The sequence below is a fragment of the Coturnix japonica genome, chromosome 8 (genome assembly GCF_001577835.2).
Source record: "Coturnix japonica isolate 7356 chromosome 8, Coturnix japonica 2.1, whole genome shotgun sequence".
In the NCBI taxonomy this organism is placed as follows: domain Eukaryota; kingdom Metazoa; phylum Chordata; class Aves; order Galliformes; family Phasianidae; genus Coturnix; species Coturnix japonica.
The window spans coordinates 26133136-26154908 of NC_029523.1; the positions used below are offsets into that span (position 1 = coordinate 26133136).

The 21773-nt window shown below is 45.9% G+C and overlaps 2 protein-coding genes across 8 annotated transcripts in view; one reads left to right on the forward strand and one right to left on the reverse strand.

Annotated features, from left to right (window-relative positions):
- Positions 1-17272, forward strand: SRSF11 (serine and arginine rich splicing factor 11). 5 transcript variants are annotated; one of them, XM_015870855.2, is made up of 13 exons: positions 1-107; positions 352-489; positions 4866-4999; positions 8924-9033; positions 9882-9974; positions 11205-11254; positions 12436-12563; positions 13272-13353; positions 13987-14118; positions 14587-14676; positions 15019-15114; positions 15680-15818; positions 15924-17272. In XM_015870855.2, exons 2-13 carry the CDS (start codon positions 362-364, stop codon positions 16116-16118), a joined length of 1377 nt encoding a protein of 458 aa, XP_015726341.1. In that variant the 5' UTR covers positions 1-107; positions 352-361; the 3' UTR covers positions 16119-17272. The 5 variants fall into 5 exon arrangements, with proteins under 5 accessions (XP_015726341.1, XP_015726342.1, XP_032302230.1 ...); XM_015870856.2 differs by having other exon boundaries at positions 15927-17272; XM_032446340.1 differs by lacking the exon at positions 1-107 and adding an exon at positions 8505-8621 and having other exon boundaries at positions 360-489.
- Positions 16569-21773, reverse strand: part of ANKRD13C (ankyrin repeat domain 13C) — a 22252-nt gene continuing 17047 nt past the window's right edge. For 2 of the 3 annotated variants that reach the window (XM_015870854.1, XM_015870853.1), the window contains one exon: positions 19558-20955. In XM_015870854.1, the coding sequence (XP_015726340.1) occupies positions 20825-20955 (131 nt within the window). In that variant the 3' untranslated portion in view covers positions 19558-20824. Of the gene's footprint in view, positions 19137-19557; positions 20956-21773 lie in introns of those variants that run through there. The other variant, XM_032446337.1, reaches the window with a different exon arrangement.

Here is a 21773-nt window from a genome sequence, read left to right on the forward strand (position 1 = left end):
CTCCGGTGCCGTGCGCCGTGAGGCCGCGTGCGTCGGCGGGGCGCTCGATCTGCGCGTGCGCGGTGCCGGCCGCGGGGGATTGTGGGATCGTGCGGCCCAGGGAGCTGGTGAGGAACGGGCTGCGAGGGGAGCGGGACGGGGATAGGGATAAACAGGGATAGGGATAAACAGGGATAGGGATAAACAGGGATAGGGATTGGGATAAGGGATAGGGACAAACAGGGACTGGGACAGGGATAGGGATAGGGATAGCAGGGCCAGGCCAGGCCGCGGGGCGCCCCTCACGGCCGTTGCGGGCTGAGCGGCGCTCGGGCCTTGACTCGCTGTTCGTTCCCCCCCCGCTGTCCGTAGCTCCGGCGCCATGGCCTCGAGCAGCGGCACCGACGTGATCCAGGTGACCAACGTGTCCCCCAGCGCCAGCTCCGAGCAGATGCGGACGCTCTTCGGCTTCCTCGGCAAGATCGAGGAGCTGCGCCTCTTCCCCCCTGAGTGAGTCCCGGGTCCGGCCCAACATCGCGCCTCCATGGCCGCCGCCTCCGCCCCCAGCGCCGCCCCATGGCCGCGCTCTGCGCGTCGGGACGATCCCGATCCGGATCCGGCTCCTCGGGGCGATGGCGGCGGACGCGGGCGGTGTGTGGTGTGTAACGGTGTGTGTGTGTGTGTGTGTGTGTGTGTGTGCTGTGTAACGGTGTGTGTGTGTGCGGTGTGTGTGTGTACAGTGTGTGTGTGTGTGTGCGCTGTGCTGTGTGTGTGTGTGTGTGTGTGTGTGTGTGTGTGGTGTGTGCAGTGTGTGTGCGCTGTGTGGGATCCCTCCCGGCACAGTCCCGCTTTGAGCCGTCTCCCCTTGTTCAGGGCTGACCCCCCAGGGCCGAACGCANTGTGTAACGGTGTGTGTGTGTGTGTGTGTGTGCGCTGTGTAACGGTGTGTGTGCGGTGTGTGTGCACTGTGCTGTGTGTGTGTGTGTGTGTGTGTGTGTGTGTGTGTACAGTGTGTGTGCGCTGTGTGGGATCCCTCCCGGCACAGTCCCGCTTTGAGCCGTCTCCCCTTGTTCAGGGCTGACCCCCCAGGGCCGAACGCAGCGTTACGAGGGTGCGCCTTAAACCCAGTGTGTGCCGCGCAAAAAAAGGCTGTGTGCAAAACGAGCGGCCATACTGCGCTTAGTACTGGTGGGATGGCCTGCTGTAAAGCGTTCTCGTGTTCTATCGTGCAGTCTTCAATCCCTGCTAGCTCAGAACCAGGAAGATGTGCCCGTCCTGCTGTGCACACCAGGAGAGCTGCATGTGGTTGTGTTGGCTGCTGGAAATTCGGTGCTGGAGACAAAAACGTGGAAGGAAATGCAGTGTGTAGCTGAGGCCGAGGTGCGGTGCTGCCTGTGAGCGCTGCTTTGTTAGCAGCCGGGCTGGCTGTGTGTAACAGCAGCCGTGCTGCTCAGCACAGCCGGCTGCCTTTGAACAGCCGTGATCCCTGGATGTGCTTCCACGTGTGGGCTGATCTTTCAGGAGCGGTTATTGTAGGCAAAGTCTGTTTCTGAAGCTTTGCGCTGTTTTAGGTACATATTAACTTAATATGTTAAAGGTCTGAGGTTACGGAAGAGAACAAAGCTCAGCCCAGTTACTTTGTTACCACGGCTGAGGCCCTCGGTGTGTGCTGGATTTAATTCTGTTGCACAAACGTGTGAAATGCCGGCCCCAAAGGACCTTGCTCAGTGCAGCTGATGGATCTGCCCTGGGTTACACTGGTCTGCCGTGTGTATATCTGAGGATTGGCTTACAGGAGGAATGAGGTGGCTTCCAAGAGCTCTGAATTGTATCTTCGTGCCTGTTTAATGCGTTGGATGCTGGGGCATAGCTCGTATCTTCAAGGCTACCATTTGGGCACGTATCGTGGTGTAAGGCTGTTTCTGCACGCTGAGCTCCTGCTCTTCCCAGCTCACTTCTGCCTCCTTTGTTCTGGTGCTGGTATCGTGGCCTTCCCAGCTGTGTTGGTGAGGGCTCTGCTGATGGAGGAAGAGGCAACATGGTGTGAATAGCCTGAGATTCCAGATGTCTCAAAGCACTAAAGGCCACTGAGAGCGTCTGGCCTACGTTTCTTTTGTGTTTCAGATCTGTAAATGAGGGGATAATCCCTGTGGGGATCTTTGCCTTTGTGAAGAAGTTGTAACTATAGGAAAACCGCCGAGGAGGACAGTGGAGAACAGGAAATGTGGTGTAGCAAAATAGGACTGGCACAGGAGATGCAGGAAATACTGACCAGCTATTGGAGTGAGCTGTGTTGTATCTGAGTGGAAAACTGGCTTTATTTAACACTGTGTACGCTATTGAAATGAGCTAAAGGTTGCGCAGTTGAAACTGGAAAAGGCTTTTTTTCAGGCTGGGATTGCATTTCTAACTTGTCAGTTCTGAGGATTCCTCCTGCTGTTCCCTTTGTGCCTCTGTCGCTGTGGAGGTGCCGCGGCAGCGCCGTGCTGTGCCGGGAGGTGTGGCTGTGCTGAGCGATGGGTGCTGGGAGGGACGCGTCGGGTGTCCGGGTTTGGTTTGGAGCTGAGGGGAGACGTGTATCTGCCTACACGAGTGGGTTCTTTGCTCTGCGCTGAAGGCTGTGCTGTTCCTTCTCCTTTAAACTTGAGATCCTGACTCTGAGATGGGCAGAAGTGGAAGGAATAGACTTCTGAGACTGCTTACAGAATATATATACAATATTGATAAATATCAGCAAACCATACAGTATAAATATTCATATAGATAGTGTATAATATAGAAAATTAAAATATATTGTATGCGTCCACACATAAATATTTTTAAAATATTTCTACACACATGTGTAGATGATGATTTGAGCATGTCTTGTTTAGCATTTGGGATGGTCCTTCTATCACAATTTACATTTCTGCTCTGAAATGTGGATGCAGAAACCAATGTGGATTCTGGTCCTGTTGGTGGATGGGTGATCCAGTGACTGGTTATCAACAGAGAAATGTATCAGGAAGAAAGCGTATTTGGTGGAAAATCTAATATATGGAGTTAAAGATTAATAACATTAGCAGTGTATATTGTAACCTTGTAAGCTGGATGATGTGGGAATTGACAAGATCTTTTGCTTTCTCTGTAATAATTGCAAGTGACAGTTAGACAACAGCTCTCCTCAGAAGAGCAGCTTTGCTTGGTTGCTATTGCTGTGGTTGCTGTGCAGAGAGAAGGATGACAACCTCTGCTGCAAAGTGAGGAGCATGAGTGGGTGTTCCTGCTCTGGTTCTTCCCACCGTAGTATGAATATGGTAATGTGGAAAGATATCTCCTAGTTGCACACTATTCATTACAGCCTGTCCATGCTTGATGTTAGAGCAGCAGTAATGTCGGTGTAAGTGGCAGGAACGTCCTTTCAGAAATAAGATGTAATGTCTGAAATGCAGCTGCAATATGGAGGAACTTGGAAGGAGGCGTGTTGAGTTAGGAGGTGAGGGCTGGAATGCCCTGTTGACATGGTGTGGTTCAGGCACAGTAAATCACTGTGTGTCTCAGCATTCCTTTGCTCGGTGGTGGTAAAGGTCAGCCACCATTTTTGGCATTGGCACTAACAGAAAGGAAAAGTGTCAGTTGTCACATTTCTATTTCATGTCGTTCTTCTTTCTCCTGAATTGTGATATTTCCTATTGCAAGTGATTAAAGACTTGGTCACTTTTCCAGATAAAGCAGTTGGGCCGTGGGGTGCATTTTCAGAACTGATCTGTTAACTGTTTGTAGATGTTGGTTAGCAAAGGCAGGTCAGTGTCATGAAGACATGGGGGTGTTCCTGGGAGCTGGCTCCTCTGGCTGAGACTTGGGAGCAGCCTGGCCGTGGTTGGGAAGCGCAGCATTAGGGAGTTGGTGCTGCTTCCTGTGCCTGCTCTCAATCTTCTGTAGGCAGCTCTTAACTCTTGATGTAGATCACTGACTAAAGGAAAATGTGCAGTTTTCATACACTATGGACTTTGGAAATCTACTTTGGATCTCTACTGAGTTGATTTTTGCCTTCATTCTTTCTGTTGTCACCATTTTCGCCCAGGGGCTTTCACAGCCTACCATGCTTTCTTATCCCTGTAGGAGGTAAATGATTCTGGTCTTTAAATGGAGTCAAAGTTTCCACGTTCTCTTCTGATTTTCCATAGCTGAGGGTTTGTGCACAGTCCTGCTGAGGTGCTCACTCTGAGCTGTGCAGTGGGCAGGGGCCTGTCTTGCTGAGAGGCTGATGGTACAGGTTGGTTCTCCAGGAACTCTTGGCCCTTTAGTGTGATTTCAGCTGTAGCATTGCCCAAATGACATTCCTGTATCTGGGCTTTGTTCTGGTACTGTTGAGTAATGCATGTTCTGAGCTGCCTACCTCCCTCTGAAGGGAGCCGGGTGGTTTCTGTGCATGCATTTGGCCACAAGAAGAAGCACAGTGAAGTTTGGGCTAGAAGCATTTATGAAATAGTGTTAAGAAGTAAAATAATCATGTTTTAATCATTCTCCTCTTCATAGTTTACTTCAGAAATGCAATCTGGGTGCTAAAGCAGAGAGTACACAGCTCCCATTCCTGAGAACTTCACTAGCATAATCCGTAAGATAGCTCTGTTTTCCTTGAATAAAGCATTTGTCTCCTTCTTCTCTTACAGATAAGTGATGAAAACTAATCTGCATTTAGGCAACTGGCCGTAGCTATACCCTGCATGATGGAATTCATCTTCAGTTGCAAACAAGGCAGTCGAATTATTTCTGTAATTTTATAGGAGAGTGTCTTCACTCGTAATTTCTTGACTTTGTGGTTTGGTGAAAGGCAACACAGGGAGCCATAACGTCTCATCGCGTCTGATTTTGTTGCATCTCATTAATTTCTCCTTCTTTTCCAGTGATTCTCCCTTGCCCGTGTCATCACGTGTGTGTTTTGTAAAGTTCCACGAGCCCGACTCGGCGGTTGTGGCCCAGCACCTGACAAACACTGTGTTCGTTGACAGAGCCTTGATAGTGGTTCCATATGCAGAAGGTTTGTGAATTGTTTAATGGTCTATGCAGCCAGCATATGATGACATTTTATTCCAATGTAGTTCACAAAAATGAGCATTAGTAAGATGTCAAACGTATGACTATTAACATTTAAAAACCCTTGGTATATTGCAATTGGCTCTTGGATTAAGTACTGCTTTTATTTAGTGATGCTGAATGAAAATGGGAAGCTTACCTCTTACTGCTTTTGTGTTTCTTAAGTTTAGAATATTAGCAGTTTAGGCAGAGTTACTTGCAAATTATGCTCTTTATTGATGTCAGTGAGACATTTTCTTAAATGGAGCTCTGCAAACAGGTCAATGCTGTAAGGAAATTTTCCCTTAAGTAGCATTTACATCATTCACGTGTGCATGAATCTCTTCATGAGAATGGTTTCTCCCTCCCTGAGAGCACACGGGAGAGTAGGTTAACGCCTCTTTGATATTCGCTGCCTTGCACTCAGTGGGGAGCTTCCCTGAAAAGCCATTCATTCACTCTCATTGTGAACTCCAGTATACCAAGGGTTTCAGTAGATGTAATTTGAAAGTGAGCTCTTCCAAGAGGTGCCAGATGGGCACTGGTACTAGCAGTTATTCCAAGTTTTCTTGTTCAGCCATGCTTTATTTTAATAGAATTTCACTAAATAATAAACTCTTCTCTCTGTTATTTGTGTGTGTGATTTTTGTAGTGGAGAAGGCAAATGCAAAGCCCTTCCTGATGACTGAAAAACAGTGGGTCCTCTGCAGCTACAGGGGATTCTAGACATTAACTAAAGGCCAGCAAGCACTCAAGTCCCCAAGTGTTTTCCTGGTGTAACCACTTGTTAACTACATTTTCTCTTCTTCTTTTTATTTTTACATTTTAGGGTGTTACAGTAATTTGAAAGGCAATGAGCAGGGTTTTTGGAACTTAAAAACTGTGCTGAGAAGACACCTCTTCTTGCAGAAGTCTTATTAAACTCTTCTAGACTTGCTTTAGAAGTAATTGATTTCCATTGTACTGTTTTCTTGTACTGATTTACTTCTGAAATGATGGGTTTTCCCAAATGGCTTGAATTAAGTACCACCCCTGCAGATGAAGTCATACTACAATAACGAATTTGGTGCGTGGTCTGGGTTCAGACCTTTTATTAAGACATTATAATGCTACAAGGATGTCTTTGGAAGCCTGGGGAACTGTCTTATCTTTGTATTCCTGCAGTTTAAGAGATATGGAAACTTAATTTCTGGAAGGTAGGAATCTGCAGCGTGACCTTTGACTGGGACATGCTGCTGTGGGGGGACTACAGAGCACGTTCAGAAATGTGGAGTTACTGCTTCCCCTTTCCCTACTGCAGTTATTACAGGGTAGTGGAAAGGCATCTTATTCTCCTCCTTATATTAAAGCATGACATAGTAACAGTCCATCAGTCAATACTGAAACATTCTCCGAGGCCCATGCTGACAGATGTCAGTGTTTAGTTTTTCCAATAAGGATTAAAAGAATATTCTTTGTCAGTCTGACTTGTCCATTCTGGATAAAACTGGTGCATAAAAACTCTGCCCAGTGGTTTCAGTTCAGATTGTCTAAAGATAATGTTAATGACATCATTGTATTTTAATGGGCCTGTTTAAGTCACAGAGTTCCTTATGGGCTGTTTCTTATGGTATTACAGTGATTCAGAGTGTGAACAGTTCTGTCATAATGATGTGGCCTATCCCCAGCCACGTGTTCAGCCAATGAAGCTCTGCCCCTGGTCCCTGTATGGGAGCATCCTTACCTCTAATTTCGTGCTGCCGGGGTCCCAATTCAACAAGTTACTTAAGCACCGTACAGCGAGATTCTTAAAACCGCAGTGAATTTGTTCATGTGCTTAAAGTCAGGCAGATGCTTAATTACTGTGCTGAACTGGGCCCTCACCTCTCTTGTTTTCTGCTGTGATAATTCTGTTTTATTATTGCCTGTCGCTAAAGTGAATGTTTATTATCTGTCTAGCGCAATAATTATCCCATATATCACAAGTGCACTCCAGGTTTAGCACACACAGACACTTTGGTGTTGGCTGTTGCTTTGTGTTATAGAGCTATACACAAAGTCTACGGTAAGGTTTAGTATTCATTGTAATTTTCACTGTGATATTCCTAGATTTGGAAGGAGCTCTAAGATTAAAGGTGGCTGGGGGGGTATTTAGGTTCTTTGGTTAATGTTTGTTTCTTTTGTCTGTTTCTTTTTCTTTCATTTCTACATATTCATACAGTATTTCATGGTTCTAACAAAGCAGCAGTAAAAAAAGCTCTTGAAGCATGAAAATTAACTGGTGAGGGGCCTCATTGCTTTTTTCACTTGTAGTTTATTTATTTCTAAATACCTTTTAAAGAAACGAGTAGAGCATCAGATGCATGATTTTTTTTAATGAATGCAGATCTCCTGTGAGGTGTCTGGAGATGAGTGAGGGTTTGCGTTTAGCTGCCGGAAATGTCGTAGCTGCACTAATTTGAAATGTTTAGCTGTAATTGATAAATATCCTCTCAGACATAATTTTGCATGCAAAATTACCCCGTAATCTCTCTGTAGGTATGTTAATATATTTATGCGTTAATGCCCTTTATCTAAATGACCTTTTTCCCCTCCTCTCCCTCCATAACTTTTGGTATCTAAATTGATGGCAGCTCAATGACACGAGCGAGATAACAGTGCTGTGTGTTGTACATTTGTTTATATTATCGGCACTTCTCAGTATAGGTGGAAGGAACCATTACCTTTATTTAACAGTGGTTTTTCTTTTTTGTTGTTGTGTTTTACAGTTCTTTTCCCTGGTTCAGCCTGAACTATATACCAGGCCCTGCTGAAAATACCACCCAACAGTTTTCTTCTGCAGCTTATCCAGTTTCTCTTAAGTGCCCTGTACATATTGTATGTTTTATGATGAGATGCAGTTTCTTAATACGTATTGCAGAAACGCTACTGGTATTTGCAAATATTTAGTAAAATTGTTTTATTGAACTCTCATTTTGGGGGCTTGGGCACATTAACAAATTAATCCATCTGTATAGGGCTTTTGCTGTTGGATAGAAGTAAAAAACACCTACACAAGTACTTGTTTTGCGCTAGGACCCTTCAAATTATCTGTGCAGAGCAGGCAGTAAATAAGACGCTTGTCTTAGTTGGCTGCAAGATTTGGGGCCAGAAGTTTCTTCCGTAGCAGCATTCTTGGTACATAAGCATGGCACATATCGGAACATAAGCATTTTACTGCACAGGTAAGGAATGTGCCACGACGTACTGTACGTATGCAGACACACACAGCTTGTATTGGAAGACCTGCAGAGTCTGTCGTTTTTATCTGACAAGTCAGCAAAAGCCCTACGCTTGATTCAGCAAAAAAATATTTCCGTACCTTCTCTTTAAGTTTTACAAATTTGCTATGGTAGGTGTAAAAGAAAACATAGTGAACTGTACCGTATTATTAACCCCTAAATCAAACTTTTTTTGTCTTGTGTATCTTGATTTTTCTGTGTGCTTTGTAGTGAAGCAGCCGACACGAGTCGTTGTTCATAAAACAGCTTTTGAAAGTTGAGAGCACACCCCTGGAGAACCGACTGTGCTTGCTTACGTTTGGTTCATGACTTAAAAATCGAGTACAGGTGATGAAATCTTGGCAGTGTTAACAAAACAGTAGTGTGTATTGTGCTATTTTTTTTTGCTCTAGATACTTAACCATTTGTAGAGAAAAAGGAACAGTCAAATTTTCACGCATTGAAGTTTCATTCTGACAAAAAAAAAATTAATGATAAATATTAATAGCCATCAAGCTTTGTATTTTAGCAAACATAAGTACTTTCAACAAACTCAGGTGGTGTATCAGGGAGACATTTTCTTGGGTGTATTTGTGTATTTTCTGCTTTAGAAAAAGAATGCGTTCTAATGCCAGGCTATTTCTCTGCAGGAGTCATTCCTGATGAGACTAAGGCTTTGTCTCTCTTGGCACCAGCCAATGCTGTGGCAGGTCTGCTGCCTGGAGGTGGACTCCTGCCTACTCCCAACCCACTTTCTCAGGTAGGTTTTCTGCTTGGGCTGGATGAAGGGAACCCAATGCTGGGTGCTCAGTTGCTTCCTGCTTGGTCGGTCGGTTGGTTTCCAGAGGAACCTGCTGGCATGCTGATGTTGAGGCAGGGAGTGTTGTACTTTGGATACCTCCATGGATAGTATTGTTGCAGCCCTCTGATACAGTTTTTGTTGGAAGGATGGTGAGTTGTTAGGAGGAGTACTTCTGCTGTGCCACTTACGGCCTTTCCCCTCAGATCCCTTTTCTCTCCATTGAATGCTTACCAACAGATCTGACAAGGAGGAGGGATCTTACAGACAGAGTCTAAATTCCTGAATGCCAAGAAATTGATGAGCTGTGGAGAAATAACTTCAGTAATATTACAGCTGAGGGGGGGGAAAAGTTACAGCGTGTATTTGCTCTTTAAACACACAGAAAATCATGTGGAAAATGAATGGCAAAAAAAGTGTGTTACAGAAAAATATAAGTTCAAAACACATCTTATTAGAGCTCAGAATCAAAGTGCAGGAGGCAAATCAGTAAGAGTCTGGCTTCATTAGCTCTGCATATCTCAGATCTATCTCAGATCTGCTTCTTCAGCTTCTGCTTAGCACTCCTGCATGTAACTCGTGTTATTCCTATATGAAAGATGTATTGAGCTGTTCAGAAGCTGTAGAGCTGAGCCTTGAAACCTGGGGGAAGTTACAGAAGGTGAGGTCACTGGCTTAGAAACTTGGAGTGAGTTTTCCTGGTAACTCCTGGCAGAGTCTCATTTTAGAATGCTTACAGAACGCTTGGAGACTCTGAACAGTTTTTGTCAGTTGAATGTTGCTTTGGCTCATTGCTGTCTTTGTTACAGATTGGTGCTGTTCCTTTAGCTGCTCTCGGAGCTCCTGCTCTCGATCCTGCCCTTGCTGCTCTTGGGCTTCCTGGAGCAAACTTAAACTCTCAGGTGTGTCACAGCGTTCTGTGTTGTCCCACACGTGTTGATGGGTAAGACTGGTGCTGTTCTTAGGTTTCAGCACTGGATTAAATAACGAGCTGAAGATCTGGAGTTTGCTCTTTATTTTTGTTGCCCTCTTCTCCAGTGAAGAGCAGTTCTCAGTTATATCAGTCCAGCTGACTAAAAATCCCGTGACTGATTTTTCTGAGCACTCTTCAGAATAGTTGCTCTCTGTAGCACTTCTCAGTTAATGCCAGAAGAACCTACAAATAGTTGGAGACTAACAGTGGAGTGCCTTAAGTGCCTCTGAATCTCTTATGGCAGATCAACAGTTAAAAAGTGATGGTTGTCTCCTTAATTGTGTACTTGTAGGAAACACCAAGACTTGGTTTGATTGTAGGTTTGTAAAACTGGGGGGGGGAAGAGCTCAAATACTGAGAAATAGTGAGTAGAACACTGAGTTAATGTCTGAGGTATAAGAGCCATATACTGCAGGGAGGGCTTAATCTGTAGATGGAAGAAGCATTAATTTATCGCAGTGCTAAGGAGATTCCTCACCCAGCATTCTATTTATGCATGCCATGTGTGGGAGCAAAAGCAAACAATGCTGATATGGAGATGAAAGTAGGAAAAATAAGCATTTAAAAATCTCCTGTGTCCATTAAGCCAGTTGGACTGCAATGGCTGCCTCTCTGTGCATGAGATTGCTGGAAACAAAAGGTTTTGCTTTGTTAACATACTGCTGCTTCAGGAGGTGGCCCGAGGTGGCAATATCTGGATTTACTGAAGAGCTGTAAAAAGAACTTTCTGCAATTCTTTGAGTAAAGAAACTTTGCTTGTTTTTTAAGTTGACACTGAGAACTTCTGAAGGGCATGTGTCCAAGTAAGTCTCTGTTCTTGAAGTAACAGTGAACTAATCTGTAAATACAAGAGGTACGTTCATTTTCATTGGGAAGTGCTTTGAGTCTGTCCAGGAGAGGCTGTTTGGTCCCTGGGGAGGAAAAAGAATAAAATGCTTCAGCATCCCTGAAATGTGCTGACAGGCAACTCATCCCCACCCCCACCTGCAGGCTCTGAAACAGGATGGTGTATCTTCTTGTCTGTAACTTGCTGGGGGGGTTTTCCTTGACAGAGACTGCTTTAGTTACTGCCACTGGTACACTGAGCATCTGAAGCATGTGCCTCTTCCAACATGATTTTAACTTCTTTTCCTTCCCTTCCCCCCCTTCTCCCCCCCAGTCTCTTGCAGCGGATCAGCTACTCAAACTGATGAGCACAGTGGATCCAAAGTAAGTTTTGTTGTTTACAAGTAATTGAACACTTATTTTGGAGAGTGATGTCAGTGATTCAGAATCCCATCTTTGTTCTACGGGGTCTAATTAAGGTTGGAGAAACTTCATGTTGTGGGGGTCACTGCTGATTCTGTCTGCTCTGCTGGGAAGAGAGGACAGGAAACTAAGATTATCTGCTCTGATCTATGGAATAACCATAATAATGATTGTATGTATAAAATAACCGGTGAATCTCTGAGATTTCATGTTGCTAGAGACAGAAAGTTTCATGTATGTAATTTTGGTCACTCCCATGTCTGTAATGTAATAGCGCAGCTTGCAGCCAGAGCCCTTGGGAGCATTAAGGGCTGCGAGTGAGCCAAGGTGAGCAATTACTATACATGGCCATAGTAACAGGCTGCACGTTACAGCTTCAGAAGTAATAACAGCCAGCAGATTTGTTACTTGATAAGAAAAAACAAATAACGATGAACACAAATATTTGCTGATTTTTATTTCGGTGGTTAGAAAAAAAATGACTTTCTCTAAAATAACGTGGCACGTGAACAGCAATAGGGAAGGGTTGCTTTTAACTTAAGTCAAAACTGTCCAACCTACCCCAGTGGGCAAAGCTGTGCGTGTTCTATCCTCAGTTTTAGTATTACTTTGGCATGCGATTCTTTATTTTAAACCAGGTGAACAAAGTAGTCATTGTAGGTAAGGGATGCATTGTGTGTGGTACACCTGGCTGGCTTTAAAGCAACTTCTGGGATGGAACTTCTGAACCTTAATTTTCATCACTGTGGGCTTCTGAATCTGGCTTATAGAGTGGAAAGTGATTTTCTGCCAGGTAATGTGTTGTAGCTGATCTTTCAGGTGGTGAGAACTGAAATACAGCTGTACAAAAATGTACTGAGATGCATCATCAGAAACCCACACGAGACAATACAAACTCATTACTTATAGCTAACTGGAATTTTAAGAGCTTTCTACCACTGCCTCCATCCCAGACTTGCTGCGCTGTAGAATTTTTCATCGCAGACCTGTTTCTCTGTTACCTGAATGGTGCCAACCTGCAGGCAGGTTGTGCTTCATTTGGATCAGTCATTTTTGGACAGGCTGCAAACTGGCAGTGCAGGCTTCTGTGTTTTGGGTATATGAACACACTGAATACGTCAGTTGCTGTTTTTATTTTCCAGGCTGAACCACGTAGCTGCAGGTCTTGTTTCACCAAGCCTGAAATCAGATACCTCCAGTAAAGAAATAGAAGAAGCTATGAAAAGAGTACGAGAAGCACAGTCGTTAATTTCTGCTGCTATCGAGCCAGGTAATTCTCAGTCGCAGAATCCTTCATTCACGGTGGTGGTTTGACATCGTCTCTGCCTGCTCTGAGTTTAATGATTTCATCTTCCCTGGTGGCTGAATTCATAATTCACAAGTGTGAACAAATTGATGGCACAGCTGTCTGTGCTGCAGTTGTCCTGCAGATGCAAGGAGACTTGACCTCAGATTATTGTGTTTCCTCCTGGCAATTGTTTCCTGTCTTTTAAGTCCCGACCTGTGAAATAACTCTTGTTTTTCCCCCCTTTTTTGTGTGGTTTAGTTTTGCAGGTATGAATTCCGGAGTGTTGCAGCAGTTCATGCACAAATGTTGTATCCAGTCAGTCTGAGAAGTAACCTGGAACAGATTGAAAGCAATCTGAGAGGTTCCTTAGCCTTCATAGCCGAGCAGAAGGGATTGTAGCACAGCTTCTCCTTGCCTCCCAGCTGCCCTTCTCTAAGTGGCTTGTGTTAAAAATGTCCTGAATTTTGACTTCTTGAGTTTTGCACGTGAATTTGTGGATTTTTATGTCTCTTTGTCACATGTTTGTTCTTTTGAGAAAAAGGGGAGCTACAGCTTAACTTCGTTATTGTCTTCATACCTACAGTGTGAAGCCCAACTTGGTTTTCTTTAGAACATTTTCTTGGGCCCTAAAATATTACTAGTTTTAAAAAAAAACAAAACCCAAATGATTCTTTTCCTTTTTAACTCCAGACAAAAAAGATGAGAAAAGGCGGCATTCACGGTCAAGATCGCGCTCAAGGAGGAGGAGGACGCCTTCTTCATCTAGACACAGGTAATTACTAGCACAAAGCCTTGACTTTACGTGGCTCTTACTGCTGTAACACTCTCAGTTGTTGCAGTCAGTCCATTTTGCAATACTTCCTTAAACCTCTCTTCTTTTTTCAATGTCTTCCCAGCGTGCTTATGTGAAAATGGCAATTTGTCTTAAAACAAAGCACTGGGACACCTTTGTGAGCACCAATGTTCACAATTCCTGCTGGGCTGCTTGTTTCTTGTACGTGTGGCACATTCAGTTTGGTCTGTTCACGTATCCTCACTAGGATGTCAGTGCACACCTGCCTAAGCAGAAATACTTCTGGCTTGTTTATATTGTCAGCTTGTCAACTCCCAGTTAGACGGTGTGTGCCAGCAGCCCTCATGAAGCTGTTATAACTGAGCTTCTCATTTGTACTTCTTTGCTGCTCACTGATCAGTAGTTGGTTTGTGTTCAGTTTTGGTGTTTTAAACATTTCTTCACACTTCAGTAGTACTTGCCAGCTTTCCTCTCCAGTTGGGCTGTGGGGTGTGAAGAGAGCGGACTGAAAAACCACTCAGCTTGTTTGGTTCCCTCCATTGCAACACAGTTAGCACTGATCTGATGAGCATTTCATGTATGTCACTCTCACGTGCCATGTCCCTTTGGTAGACGGTCAAGGAGCAGATCAAGGAGAAGGTCCCATTCAAAATCAAGAAGCAGGAGGCGATCTAAAAGTCCAAGGCGAAGAAGATCTCATTCCAGAGAGAGAAGCAGAAGATCCAGGAGCACATCCAAAACCAGGTAATCCTTCACTGAACTTCTGTTTGCTAGAAATTGAGCAGTAAAGTTCAGGTGTTTGATTTAAAAGAAAAAAAGCAGAGCAGAATGAACTCGGGGCTTTGTAATAACAACCATCTCCTGCTCCACCCGAGTGGAGTTTGCCCTACACGTGTGCAGTGTAGAAATACATGACATGCTTTTCCTCAGAGCTGATGGGCACTGTGTGTTGGCTGAGTCACTTGGGCTGCCTTTGGGAAATGTGGGTTCTATAGCAAAACTGCCCCTAGTTTTGTTAATGGGTAATTGCCTTTCTGGTTTCTTTCTTATTAATATTAATGTGCCCAGGCCAATAAAAACAATGAGAAAACATACGGTATCCAATGAAACTGTCTTGTCTTCATTTGTTCATTTTTCTGCATAGCAGAAGTAGCGAATGCTACTTGAATAGCCTGAAAATGACTTAAACATAAATGTCTGTTTTACTGAAAGGGATAAAAAGAAAGAAGAGAAAGAAAAGAAACGTTCTAAGACTCCCCCCAAAAGCTACAGCACAACGAGGCGATCCAGGAGCACAAGCAGGTATGGTGGAAACATGTGAAAAATGTGCGTGTTCTCCATTTCCAGCACACAGGGTCCACACCAGAGCAAATGGTGTTTGTGTGTGTGGCAGGATGATGGGTGCTGTGGGGATATTGGGTATGGGATTGTTGGGCCAGTGGTTTCTCCATTAAGGTGGTGGTGTGGTAGGAAGTGGCTTACTCTGCTGGTCAGCAGCTGCCTGGGCTTTGCAGTACTGCTGGTAGCAGGTATCAGGTTCCACTTATGCCGTATATTTACCACATTTGGAGCTCATTCTGGAACTGGAGATGTATTTGGAGCTTAAAAACCAGACTAAAAGGCTTTAATGATTCTTCCCTGCAGGGAAAGACGGCGTAGAAGAAGCAGGAGTGGAACACGGTCACCTAAAAAGCCCAGGTCACCTAAAAGGAAAATGTCGCGGTCCCCATCTCCCCGCAGGTCAGTGAGAATCTCAGCTGGAAAATGCACCCTGCCATGAGCCACAGCAAAGAGCACGGCGGGGTCAGCCTGCAGCTGGTACCAGTACAGCTCGTCTGTTCTCCCTGGCCCATGGGCTGCCTCTTTGAGAGGAACAGATCTCCGCTGCCTCCTTTATCGTAATGTAATCAGCTTCAGGAGCTCCCAGCCAGGGCTGTGCAGGGCGGAGAAGCAGCAGGCAGCACCTGGCCCTCTGGCTCTGTGCATTGGGGCTCAGCTGACTTCTGGGTGGGCACCTGGTGGTCTTCTCTCCCACGGTGTGGAAGTTGGGTTGTTCCTCAGTAAAACACTGTCATTTTGCCTTTGTTAACAAAAGCACAGCTGCCCCTTCGTGGTGATTGTGTTTGATCAGAGCTGAGGAATGGGGATGTCTGGTTACTTTCTGAAAGCAAATGGCACCAATTGCACGCAGTTCTTACTTTAGGATTTTAATGAACTGTGGGTAATGGTCCGCACGTGATTTGGGTTCTGCTCATAGAATGACATGGTTGTGCTGCTCATCCTTCCATGTATTTTACCACTGTAGGCATAAAAAGGAGAAAAAGAAGGATAAAGACAAAGAGAGAAGTAGGGACGAGAGGGAACGGTCGACCAGCAAGAAAAAGAAAAGCAAAGACAAAGAGAAGGACCGAGAACGGAAATCTGAGAGTGATAAAGACGTGAAAGTATGTTTAAAGACCTGGTCACCTTCCCCTCCCTCGCTGTAGTTGCCCTTGTGCCCACAGGGGCTGTGAAGGCAAGTTTTAACTTCTTTTCTTATCCCGGCGAAGCAGGTCACAAGGGATTATGATGAAGAGGAGCAGGGATACGACAGCGAGAAGGAGAAGAAGGAAGAAAAGAAAACGGCAGATTCTTCTCCCAAAGTAAAGGAGTCTGCGGCTGAGAAGGGAAGTGGGGAATCAGCGAGGGAGTCCAAAGTAAATGGGGATGATCACCACGAAGAGGATATGGATATGAGCGACTGAGTGTTGCCTTTGCAGTGAACACGGCTGCAGACGTGCGTCAGTGTCATTCCTGTGTGATTCTTTTATGCTGTACTCGTTAATCCTAAATCTAGATGTATACAGCTCCAAGCTATACATGGTTCGTAAGGCTCCTGATACTAACTCACATCAAAAGCTTTCTAGAAAGGTAACCATCCTTGTTATGGCCAAAAGGGATTGCGTAGCCAAGCGATTTTTACTAACTTGGTGATGCTTCAAGCAAAAGTAAAAAGCTGCATGCATCTACAGCAGGCATGGACTGTTTGTCGTCTGATCTCCTGTAGTAAATCAGCTCACTTATGATAGTGTTTCTAGACTTTGATTCATTGCAGTAATAGAGCAGTATAGGGAATGCACTGACTGCATGTTGATTGTGGCAGAAACATCCTAAATGTTCTAAAATCCTACAACGTACAGAGGATCGACTTGAGGGTCTTAAGTGTGACTGCACAGAAAAAGCCAAGAAGAAAAGGGGCAGTTCATCAACGCAGCAGCTTCTGGCAGTTCTCACATGGGTCGGGTTCTTTGTCCTGAGCCACGTGGCCGGGCTTCTGTTCTGGGGGGTTTTGTTTTGTCTTTGGTTTCTGTTTCCCTGTTGTTTTCTTTCCCCGTGGGTTTTGTTCTGGCTTTGATGAGGTTGTAATGCGCTGCCCTTCTGGGGCTGCTTCCATCCCTGGGTCTGCATCCACCGCAGGCAGCAAAAAGGGACGAGCCCAAATGGTTCCGAGCTTCCCTGCTGCAGCCTGGAGCCGCGAGTGACAGCAGCGCTCACAGTCGGGCCGTTCTGGTTGTTTGTGAGCTGAACTCGCGGGTAAGAGGTGGTGCATTTTAAAACTGACCTTTGTATGCTTTTAAAAGCGAGGCTACTTGATAATGTACTTTTTACTTGATCTCGAGTTGTATGAACTGATTGGTGTCGGCTGTCGCTGCAGTGTAACCTCATGCACAGTGATCCCACGTTATATGCAATGTAGGTAGGCGAGCAGTTTTGTTAGTTGCAAAGTTCCACGGCTTTTCCTTTGGTGCAGGTCAGAACGCAGAGGTGGCTCCGCTCTGTGCCATTCGATGTACAGTTTCTGAAATTGTTTTACAGAACTTTGATAATAAAACCCTGAAACTCACCCTCCCGTTCCTGACAAACTGTGCTGGTATTTATTTATTTACGCTGCTGGGGGGGGGTTGCCCTCCTCCTTTTCTTCGCTCACCTGTTTCCAGCAGGACACACGGCTCCGTCTGCTGTGGTGGGTCAGAGCTGAGTGCAGGGATGGAGCTGCTGGGCTGGGAGCGAACAGGCTGTAATGGCAGCGAGGGGCAAATGTGTTATAAGAGAAACAGGGCTTTGTAAAACTCTTGTACCTGTGGTGCTCTTTGAGCTTTAGGGCACTGATGGGAGGCAGCAGGGAGCAGCGAGAGCAACGTGTGAGCACAGTGAGTTTGGGAATGGAGCTGGGAGCCGATGGATCCACCCGCCTGCTCTGCAAACAGCCCCTTTGGCACAGAGTGAATCAGACACACCAACCCATTATTAGAACTTGTAGAAATGGGAGTTTTTACCAGCAGCCGTTCTGTGTATTTTGCCAGCCCCGCCGGGCTGATGCCATGGGAGCAGCCCCAGCCCTTCAGTTCTGATGGCGGAGAGAAGGCGACAGTTCTTGTAATGGAGTACGGGCACAGCTGAGGTGCATGATGTCTTCATAGGTGTGTGCCTTTAGTTGTCACCGGGATATTTATATGTGAAGTATACGAACATGAACCAGTTTATAGTAATAAAGCAAACCTCCTTGATCCTTGGACGCTGGTGTTGTGGAAGTCATTCATGGGCCGGGTCCTCAGCAGGGCGCTGAGCTGAAGGGGATATGGGGCTGGTCGTGGTTTATTAATGATCAGCTGCTTTCCAGCTCGGGGCTGTAGGGAAGCAGCCCCTGTGCCCTGTGCACCCCGGGCTGCCTGAGCCCAATGGGAGCAGCTGGGGAAGCAGCGGCTGTTTGCTAACGCTGCAGTTCATCGCCTCCCATGTAAGCGAGGCGGCTGCCCGGCTGTTCGGGGCTGGGAGCTGAGATGGGATGCCAAGGGCTGGAGGAGCAACTTGCTGCTGTGCTTCCCTGCCCCAGTCCAATGCTGCTGCCTCCTGTGGTACTTGGGCCTCTGTGGCCCTTCTGTGCTGCCTGCCAGGTCTCACACAGCGCTGAGTAATTCCATCTCACTGGTTTAAATGGAATAATTATTACTGAAAATCAGATCTCTGCCTCTGGAGATGAGGCGTTCCAAGCGCTCTGATCATCTCTGCACTACTTAATTAGTTTAACCCTTACTGAGCAGCAGCTTCTGCCCTCTGCCATTCCTCAAGGTGCCTTTAACTCACAGTAGGAACTTGCTGGACTTTTTTAACACTTAAAATTGGGGCACAGAGCAGAGGCAGCACCATCCACAGCTGTTGGCTCAGCCACAGATTAAAGATGCACCAAAGCAGGAGCTGAGTAACACTGTGCTAATTAATGGTGAGCTGAGGGGTGAGAAAGGCCCTCCTCCCTTCCCACCCCTTCCTGTTGGCAGGGAGGAGCTCAGTTAGATTTAGGGCTTGGAAAATGACAGCTGGGAAGGGAAGGTCAGGAGCAGAGGAGTTACCAGTGGTGGCTGGTTGTGGTTTGGTTGTTAAATCCTGCACTCTATTAAACAGCAGCTGTTACCTTTAGAGCATTGGGGGCAGAAATAGATATTTATTATAGTACCATGGTTTTTCCATGGCAATTACAAACTGCACATCGCAGCTGTGCCCCACAGTCATGGTGGGCAGGGAACGCGCCTGGGGTGGAAACACAGCGCCGGGCAGCGGGAGGAAACGGAGCGAGCAGCGGGTCAGCACATCGCACCCAACGGGGATGAGGCAGGAACCGACGGGCAGCCGCTGAGCTGCAAAGGACGCAGACGCGCTCAGCGCCTCCAGCTCCAGGCCGAGAAACGCAGCCGGGCGCGTTCAGTGCAGCGACACGGAGGGAATTCCTGCAACAAGATCCATGTCCAACCATGTCAGAACAAACCCAGACACAAGCACACACTGCAAACAGCTCCGGAAACACTTCGGCTGCAGCACTGCCAGCCGCCCTGTGATCACACAGGGACCAAACCCAGCAGCAGATCCGCAGCCAGAGGCTGGGAAAGCACCGACGCTGCCTGAACCTCAGCACCACCAGCCAGCACTGCTCTGCTGTGCAGGCCCCTTCCTACCCAGCAGCTCCGTGGTACAGTGGAACAGCGGGAAACACAGAACAAGGAGCACACAGCTGGATTCCTGTATTCCACACTGTCAGCTCGGTACCTCCCTAAGCACCCGTGGCACTTCCTGCAGTGACTCTGGATACTTACCTCCACCGGCTGCCATTAGGTTTAACTCCAGTGCACAAAGAACATCATTTCCAAAGTATTTACAGTTTTGTACAGTGACACCACAGCACTTTAATCTAAGTTTCTTAATACAAACAAATAGCACCATTAGCCTCTTGCACAGATTCTTTCTAACAAACCAGACGCTGGGTTACTGTCAAATGAGGAGACTGGGACCACCTGGAATGAGAATAAGCTCAAGGAGGCGGAGCCGGGACTCCCATCTATTAAAAGCACTAAGAGGAAGAGAATTCATTTAGAAACATTGCAAGCATTTGCCAACAGAATCCTCCATATTGAGCCCTACTGAGTGCACCGCAGCTCAACCCGCTGCAAGGACAACCTGCCCTCACACAAAGACTTAACACTGAGCTACTGCTGTAGGAACTCTCCATGTGGCTGCTGATGTTCACCCATTAAGGAGCAAATCTCCTCAGTGAATGGGAAAGAAGAACAAACAAGGTGACACTTCCCAGCTCATGAAGTTCCAAACACGCCAATCAACAAAGCACCGTGGGCACGGCGAGGACTGCCCGGCCAGCCAAAGGGAGCTCCTGCTCAGAGCCAATGGAAGGGAAATTAACAACCAGCCCCGTGAAAAGATAATGCTCCAGAGACACGGATAGCACCAGAACGGGGCACTGAGGGGCTCCAGGAGGTACCTCACTCCCTGCAGAGCAAATGCTATTTCTGAAGTATATTGCAACATGGAAATGCAATCGTTTAATGGTTACCATTTGGTTCATTCAACTACAGAGAACGCATTCCTCCTAATTTACGCTCAACTAACATTCAAATTACTGAACTATACATAATGATACATAGTTTACACTTCTTGAAAACAAAGCTTGAAAGAATATAATATGGTCACCTTAGAGTAGGGTGGATGTTGGAAAGGACTAATATGCAGCTAAGACATTTCAACCCTTATGCTAATGGTCCGAGTGCTTTCTGTATCAACAAGAAATGTAAAAAAATTTAAAAACGAATGATAGTCCTCACAGCTGTTTGTATTCCCAGGGCCACCGAGGTGTCAGACCACCACGGCTGCAGCACTGCATGTAGAAAAGAGTGAACGACACGTCAGGAGACTCGCTGTCCATCAGGACCTGGGTTAGATGCCCATTACAGTGTCAGTACATCAGTCACTTGATGCACGTTCCCTTTTACTCTGTATTAGTAAGTTCATCCCTTTCCCTTATGACCCACTTCTTTATCTATATCTGTGGGCTATTTGCATCCATTTGCTTTCTCTGTGGTACGCTGGTATTGTTGTTTTGTTATTCACCATTAACCTTCCAGTTTAATTAGAGATCAGGAAAACGGCTGGGGTCCTCCTTGTAGTCATCAGGAATAGTGAAGATGGACTCATCAAACTCATCGTAACGGAACTCCTGGAAAGTCACAGTGGCTGTGATGGTGGGAAACACGGGGATATCTAGACAGGAAGCACAACAGCACAGTGAAGATCAGAGAAATAAAGGCTTATCAATAATTCCAACAGCTATTTAATGATTTTTAAGTTCAGGCCTGCTTATTATGGAGACGTTTAAGATCTGACACCATGGCACTTCTAAGCTTATAAAGAAATAAGAGGTACTTCAGAACACGCTCACATCCCCCGAGCAGGGAAACACCAGCAGTTTTTCATTGAGTTGGGTAATGTAATCAATTTGAGGGCTTTCCTTTCACATTGCAGGATACATAACAATGCAGAAATGAAGGCGCTGCAAACACAGAGTGATCTGTTAGAATGCATGTGACACAAGGTAAGATGACCTTGCAGTGCTGTTGTTTAACCTGCACACAGCTGTCTGCTCACTGCCACTGCAGTCAGAGGGGGATCGGAACCCCTGCGTTGAGATAAGGAGCATTCAACATGAAAGTTGAGCAAACCCACACATAAAAGTGAGCACTTTAAAACAAAAATGGATATTTTAGAGCAAACATTACACTGAAATTGAATATTTAAGAATTATCCTTGCAATAACTTAAAGCAGATGTTCAAACTTCGGTCTCTGAACAGAACTGTGCTATTGGATAGGATGTGCAATGTCATCTGCTCAGAATATTCACGCTTGCACAGCTTACTGGCAGGCAGGAAGTCCTGTAGCACTTACAAAGTGTACTATCACTTTTAGATAGATTACCCCAGGATAATCAGTATCCACAAGTAAGTTGTTTTACATGCTTCCATTGGTAGCAAAGGCGATGGTTTGGCTTCCATTCACCTCCAAGTAAACAGTATATCACCAG